Genomic DNA, 7,886 nt, shown 5'->3' on the forward strand with positions numbered 1-7,886 from the left:
AGAATTTGAGAGATGGTAAGTGTAAGTAAGTATCCCTGGCAATGTATCGAGTGTAAGTCCTGTACTCTCTGCGGCACCTCGGAGAACGACGACAAACTGCTCTTCTGCGACGACTGCGACCGTGGTTATCACATGTACTGCTTGGTTCCTCCGATGAAGGTAAACTGTTTTTTGTTTTGTTTTTATTCTTTTGTGTTTACATTAAACATTTTTTGTTCAATATGTTCTGGATTTTGTAAGTACAACTTTGTTTTTCAGATTTATATCTTCATGTTTTTGTTTTAATGTTGTTGTCAATATTTTAGCATTCTTTTATCAATATGATTGCATTTTTGCTATCTATCTATCTTATATTCTCAAGTACAAAATATTAGATTCGTCAACATAAGGATAAAAGGTAAAAACCACTTTTTATATTCAGGATGCTCCTGAGGGCTCCTGGAGCTGCTCGATTTGTATCGAAACCTTCCACAAGAAGTAAACACATCATGGCACCTAAGATAGAACCCGGAGAAGGTTTGACCTCATTCTAATCAAATCAACCCCCTTGGCTAGTGGCTATTTTGAATTCAACTTAGATAAGGATAAATATGAACCTCAAACGTTATCCTGGATTGAACCCGGAGAATGTTGAACCTGAACCTAAGCCGCTCCAAGATATCTCGGAGATGTCTGATCTTTAACCTGACATTGAACCTGTTTCTATTCTCTGTGTGGTAGAAAAATATTGTTCAAGTTTTGACCAGAACCTTGTTTTTTAATCGTTACTAGATATTTTTTGTTTAGTTAAACGTGTTTAAATGAGAAAAATCTGTTATTTTTTTATGACACAGGGTAAAAATATATTTTATATACCTCCCCCCCCCCCCCCCCCCAACACCAACAGTCCTTTTACTAAAAGGACTCAAGGAATTGAGACTTTGCGACAAACTCAAATTTTCTAATCCCTACATCTTTGCAAGCTGATTGTGTTAACCTTTGATATTTCAAACTTAGATGATTTGATCTAACAGAATTCATAGTTTGACATATCTAAGGTCTACGAAACTGTGTTCCAAAGATATAGGGATAAGAAAATCAGAGTTTGGGGCGAAAAGTCGATTCCTTTATTAATTTTTGAGGGATCAAAATTATCCCAATTTTATATTTGATTCTGGAAACTTAGAATTTTAAGTTTAAAATTGCTTAAACCCAATTTAACAAGTTTACTAGATTTTCATAAATTTAGAACATATATATATACTCCTTTACGTTTAAATCCTAAGATTCTTATTCTTTGACCAAATATTTATTTATTGTAAGTTTTAAAAATCTGGAGTTTTTAAACAGAATTCCTCAATCCGTCCATTTATGTAATTAAATAGCTATAGTGAAACCCAAAAAACTATGGAAAAACTGTTAAATCTTGAATCATCTTTTTTCATAAATAATATTTGTTTTTATAAATGTTATTGAACAAACTGATGTCACTGTATATTTTGAATGTTTTGTGAATATATGAATATTTGTATTCTCCTGTAGCGGATTTGGAATAATATTTCAAGACTTGAGAGTTGAAAAACATTTATTTTCGTTTCTTTTTCGTATATTAATTCATATTTAGAATATTTTTACTGTCCTCTAAAGGGACTGTAGAGGTATTTTCAAGTAATCGATCCACTTTAAACTTCTTTCTGAGTTTATTAAAGAGACAGACCGGCTATGTCGGCTATGTAAGGTAGTTAAACTGAGTATGCAGTGTTGTGGTCAAATTATTTCCGATTCATTTGAGACATGCAAAACTTTTTAAAGATTTGTAAATACTGAGGAAAATGTCGCTGTTTTGCTATCATCTTAAAAGGTTTTAAATTCTTAACATTTCTTCATTCTTTCTAGAATATACATCTGTACTTTTAAGAGAAACCAAAATTTTCAAAGAATAGATTATAGATTTCTCACTCACATTCTATTTAGACCAAGGTTTAAAGGGTACCGTTGTGAATTAGCAATGCTATTCTAATAAGAGAGGTATTTGCTTGAAATTATGTTTATATTGAAATCCTGTCCTTCTCTAAAACATCAAAGTGAATTATTTATGTTAACACTAGAATATTCTCCCCTTTCACTGAAAATTTTATATTTTACATTGTTTCATTTTCTCCATGTTTTTCTACAATGTATGTTGTTTAATATTATTTAGGATTATCCCAGGCTCAGGATTATTCAATCTTTTCAACATAAACTTTTTCAATAGTTGGGGGGGGGGGGGGTATTTATATTTCCATGAGCCCCCCCCCCCTTGGTTTAAGTTTTAATCCTTAACATGTTTGATATTGACAATATTTTGATATTTTGATAATTTCAAAGATTAGATTTTGATGTCAAGTAACTCAATTTAAAGTTCGGTATGACTGTTTTACAATTGTGACCTTAAAAGCTTTGTACGATGAGGAATGTATGAGATATCCATAATATTCTCTTTGAAAATTTATTATTTTCGTTCTCTGTACAGTGACTTGTGCATTTCTGCTACAGAAACGATGTAAGACACGAAGATATATCTCACATTATTGATCAGATAAAGGTTTCAAGGGTACCGTTAGGGTTCGAACATGCCACTTAAAAAATAAAATAATACTTGTCTTGAAGAATGTAAAGTTATAGAATTTAGATGTTTAAGTTTCTTGATCAATGTATATTGTACAACAATGCACAGAATATATTACACCATGTAACGTACTGATAAACAGTTGTACACTGTAATTATTGTAATGTAATTCTCAATGTGAGTTTGTAACTAATCCATCCGAAATAAATATTGTACTTCTTTAATCTTGGTTGAACTTAATTAATTCAAATTTTTAAAGGCACTGTAATTGTAATTTCAAATGACCCTCCATTTCTGTTCTCCAACTGAACCATTTAAACCTTTTTTCATCAATAATATGGAAAATAGCTTGGAAAGTGTTTAATGCTGATAATTTCCTCACATTGTTTCTGCAGGCGAAATGCGCAAGTCACTTTTTGAACGACCCCTCAAATAAAAATATCGACCCACACCAGAAGTCATAGTTTTCCTGTTCTCCCCCCCCCCCATCCATCCAACCATTCACAGAGTACACCCCCCTTGTAATAACTAATACATCTACATCACATCACTTTCATATAATTTGATATTTTGGCTCAAAATTGCAAAACTACCAAATTCTACTTATTGCCCTGACTTTTTGATGCCAGGTAAAAAGTTAATTTTCAAGTTTTAATTAATTTAGCCAACCCCAACATAGAAACTTTTAAAGAATTATTTTCTTTTCAGATTTTGCAGGATTTTTCCCCCCACCCCTCCCCTCCAAAGTAGAAATGAAAATACTTTTATCATTTTTCAATGCAAGAAGAAATCAATTTTTTAGTGTATATCAAATAAACTTTCTATTATGTTGAGTTGTATCTAAAAAAGGACAATTTTGTAATTACCCATTATGACGTCACTGATTATAGAGGCGAGAGTGACGTCTTATTGGGTATTTATCTTTCCATCTTAGGAGACAACATTCTCCGTACATGGAGCGCATCGAGAGTAACCTATCCTATTCCACAACCTTTGTCTCTGTACTGTACAACTTCTTATTCCACAACCTTAGTCTCTGTACTGAACAACTTCTTATTCCACAACCTTACTCTCTGTACTGTACAACTTCTTATTCCACAACCTTAGTCTCTGTACTGTACAACTTGCTTTAGCTGCCTCGAAGTCGGTACGGTGTTATGGTTTAGAATTTGTTAAAGAACTCGCAGAACTTTTCCTGAAAGAAATCAGAGTTTGTGGCAAAGACTCAATTCTATTACCTCTATATAGTATATATGCTACACAGAGCTAGGATGTAACGTGCTGAAAAAAGCTGCTGACGTCTTTTTTACCCAAAATAGTCTGCAAAAATCTATGCAAAATTTCTCCGCAAAAATTTAGCCATCTACTTTCTTTCGTTCAAGGCTTTTCAAAGAGCTATAAAATGTCGGAATCCAATGACCGGAAGTATGTCTAAATATAGATTTAGTCTGGTAAAGGTAAACTAAGGCATTCCGGCAGTAGGTATAGAAGCCCTGCTTTGCATGAGCATTGATTGAGGACCATGTGTTAGTTGGAAAAGTCAACAAATTTGATCAGTTTGATAAATACTTTTTGAGTATCTTCAAAAAACGTCACACTAGGTGTGAGAAAGAAGTTAAAATAAAATTTCAGAATATCTTGAACTCCACAGTGCAAAATCGGCGTAAACTTGGATTGGTGATTGAAAATCCACCAATAATTTTTTATTAAAATTAATATTTAATAAAATATTTAATTATTTCCTGCCAAGATGTTTACTGTGCCTCCAAGTCAGGATATGGCATGATTAGGTTTATAACTCTTTAATAAATGAATAAAATAATTAGAAAACAGCTTCATACCAAATTTAAAGATTGGATTTTCTAATTCACAACGGTACCCAGTCCCTCAAAAGCCTTTTTTGATAAAGTGCTAATAGTATGAAAAACATATCCTTAAGTTACTTTTTTTAAGTCCTGATTATTCCTCTTCAAAAGTGACTTTTGCATTTCTCGGCAAAAAGTTGTCGGGGAAATTATCAGAATTTAACACTATAATTAAAGCTAGAAATACGATGATATGTTTCACAATGTTTATCAGATAAAGTTGTTAAAGGTACCATAGCAAATCGTACATGCTTTTTTTTAATGGGTCCTTTAAAACGTTATTGGTGAAGGTTAACTTGTACAATACACTGTGAGTTAATTAGGTCTCACGCTCTCGAGCAAAAATCGATGAGAATTTTGCCAATTACTTCTTTAAACCCAAAGCTAACAACAAATGCTTTACAGTGCTAAAACGTAAATATAAAGGACTACAGAAAAGCATAAGTGAGTTAGAGCGGTAAAAGTATGTCAGTAAAAGTTAATTTGGAGTTACCCCACAATAATAATTTTAAAATGTTGTTGGTCACAAAACCAAAAAATACAATTAGCATAATTACTCAATACTAATTAGTCATTCGCAGTAAAGTGCATTTTATTTAGTTTTAGTTTTAAAATACAACCTTTTTTAAAGATATGATAAGTTTTAAAATATTTTTCTCGTTTTGAACATGAAAAATTAAAAAATTAACGAGATAGCATGGTGTACCAGTTATTCCCATTACAAATAATGCGACTGGTGTGTAATAATTCATATAACGCAAGACATTCGTATAATATATGTTGCCTATAGCCGGCCAAACGGCTGGACCGATTGGGCTGAAATTTTTTTGTGGACACTCATGGGTGGCCGGGAGGTGTTAAAGGCTAAAAGTTTTGTTTTAAAAATATTTTTTTTCAAATTTTTTTCATTGGCAACGCTATAGCTATAGCTATAGTCTATATGAATCCTTCATGTGGGATGGATTCTTAGAAGAAATTTATTCTGTAGGATATTGCATAGATAATCTTTAGTGACGTCTCTATGTTATCTATCTATGTTTTTCAGATAATATTATGTTAATAATAAACATTATACATATGTTATTTCTAATAAATATGAAGTGGTAATCTATGTTTGCTTGTCCGACCATAACTCATGAACACCTTAAAATTTGATTGTCAAACTCGGTAGATTCACGGGAATTGCTTGGTTTACAAATTTTACAGTTGGTGGATTGACTTTTTTTTATTTTATTTTATTTTCATTCTTAATTCTAAACACTTTATTATGAAACTCTCTTGGATAAGATTTCAATTCATTCTTTCCCAAACTTATTCATTTTTTTGTTAAATTCTAGGATTTTAGATAAATCTTAAAATTCTCTTAAATTAATTTAATATTTTATGTTATAACTTGAAAAACAAAGTCATCTCCCAAATTTATTTCAAACGAGCCAGAGTATTTTCATTTTAAAAAAATCTCAATAAAAGGAGGGGAACATGCACCCCCCAGTAATTGTAATGATTTCAAGAAAATGGTGTGGACATGCACCCCAACCAGCAATTGTAATGATTACAAGAAAATGGTGTGGACATGCACCCCCCAGTAATTGTAATGATTACAAGAAAATGGTGCCGACATGCACCCCAACCAGCAATTGTAATGATTACAAGAAAATGGTGTGGACATGCACCCCCCAGTAATTGTAATGATTACAAGAAAATGGTGCCGACATGCACCCCAACCAGCAATTGTAATGATTTCAAGAAAGTGGTGTCGACATGCACCTCCAGCAATTTAATGATTTCAAGAATATGGTGTCGAAATGCACCCAAACCAGCAATTGTAATGATTACAAGAAAATGGTGTCGACATGCACCCCCAGCAACTGTAACTACTACAAGAAAGTGGTATCGACATGCACCCCCTGCAACTGTAATGATTTCAAGGAAATGGTGTGGACATGCACCCTGACCAACAATTGTAATGATTACAAGAAAACGGTGTCGAATGCACCCGGACCAGCAATTGTAATGATGTTTTAAAAACGGTATTTTAAAACTTTTACACTGGAAAAATGTATTTATCTTTTTTCTCATTTTTAATATTTTAAACTTTTATTATGATTAGTGTGCAAATTTTCAAACAGTTATCATCAATCACTCAACAATAGGAACTCCGAGCATTTTGCTTAACCTGCCTAATTCGGAGAACAAATTGATATTTGACAAAGAAAATCTTGACATCGTCCTTTTCAACCTTATATGTTGTAAAAATTGGGTCTGTCCTAGAGAACGATTTTTGGACCCCCACCCTCCTCTCAATTTTGTACATTTACTTTTTTATTATTATTATTAAACAGAACTTCTGGGGGATTTTTAGTCCCCGTATGAAGCCACACCCATCAGTACTTCCCCTCATGATACGTGTACAATCACGCCTGGGGTCGTTTGTTTGTAAACCGCCAAGGGCATGTTCTATTATTGAACCCTGGATGTAAGCGTACCGGGTGCTGGGATTATCGGGAACCTGAGTTAGCAGAGCCCCTAGGTTGACATCCACCAACCCACCCACCCCTAGATGGGCCATAGGCCCTGTACAAGGGACGGTTTGTTTCTATGTAAAATAAAAATGGTCTTTCTCAATTGCTTGAGTTTGGTCTGGCAAATGGTAATTTCATACTATTATGGGACGTTTATTCACCTTTTATTTAGCAATTATCAATTTAAAACTAATACTTTATATCTCACATCTGTAGAGGTTGATATTTTAATTTCTAATATTAATTATTTTCTTGATTTGAAATTAATTAAATTCTCACCTCACAGATGTTGAGTATGGTCCATCCATTTTACTACATCCATCCTGTCCTTGTTACCATCTAAGGATGTAATTGGTGGCCATTCCCTGGTATTGCTCTACATATTCAGCTATCTCACAATCTTTCCTCTCACTTGCTGTTGCCGGGCACCCAAGCAGTACATGGGCTTCATTCAGCTTAACATATGGGCCAGTTTGTACTACAAACTGGGCATGATTTCCACTGATTTCCATACTTGTTTCTCATCCAATTTCCTAACTGTAAGTATGTTTCATAACTGTATGTTTATGATTTTACAGCGTCTGGAGTTATTCACATGTTCCAGTAATTTGAATCACTCTCTTGGTTGTGGTTGAGACTGGAGTAAATGAAGATCTTGTTTAGCATCTAGGACTGCTTCAATTGCCACATTAATCACTTTCTCCCGTAGCTGAGATAATGATAGATTAGGAGTGTTTGATTTAATAGCCTCTATCTCCTTAATGTCTCTGCCCCATTCATCCTCCTCTGGGTTCTCCAGTACTACTCTGAGATAATGTTTCATGTTTACTGCTCTCCAGTAATACCTAGCCTTTTCATCCATATTCTGAACTTCATTGGCATGAGTCCTGCATCAGTCCATGAGGATACCTG

At 33.5% G+C, this 7,886-nt stretch overlaps 1 protein-coding gene and 1 long non-coding RNA gene across 2 annotated transcripts in view; both read left to right on the top strand.

The window, feature by feature from the left end:
• LOC111695774 (zinc finger protein ubi-d4 A) overlaps positions 1-791 on the top strand; it is a 13,532-nt gene extending 12,741 nt beyond the window's left edge. Inside the window, exons 9-10 of the mRNA XM_023465210.1 lie at positions 13-159; positions 422-791. Coding sequence (XP_023320978.1) covers positions 13-159; positions 422-481 — 207 coding nt within the window. The 3' untranslated portion in view covers positions 482-791. The remainder of the gene's footprint in view (positions 1-12; positions 160-421) is intronic.
• Positions 792-1,723: 932 nt separating this feature from the next.
• On the top strand, positions 1,724-2,811 carry LOC111695775 (uncharacterized). Its single transcript, XR_002763937.1, has 2 exons — positions 1,724-2,007; positions 2,347-2,811. It is a non-coding gene; the product is annotated as an uncharacterized LOC111695775 (long non-coding RNA).
• The last annotated feature ends 5,075 nt before the right edge of the window (positions 2,812-7,886 follow it).

The sequence above is a fragment of the Eurytemora carolleeae genome, unplaced genomic scaffold (assembly GCF_000591075.1).
Source record: "Eurytemora carolleeae unplaced genomic scaffold, Eaff_2.0 scaffold76, whole genome shotgun sequence".
NCBI lineage: Eukaryota > Metazoa > Arthropoda > Copepoda > Calanoida > Temoridae > Eurytemora > Eurytemora carolleeae.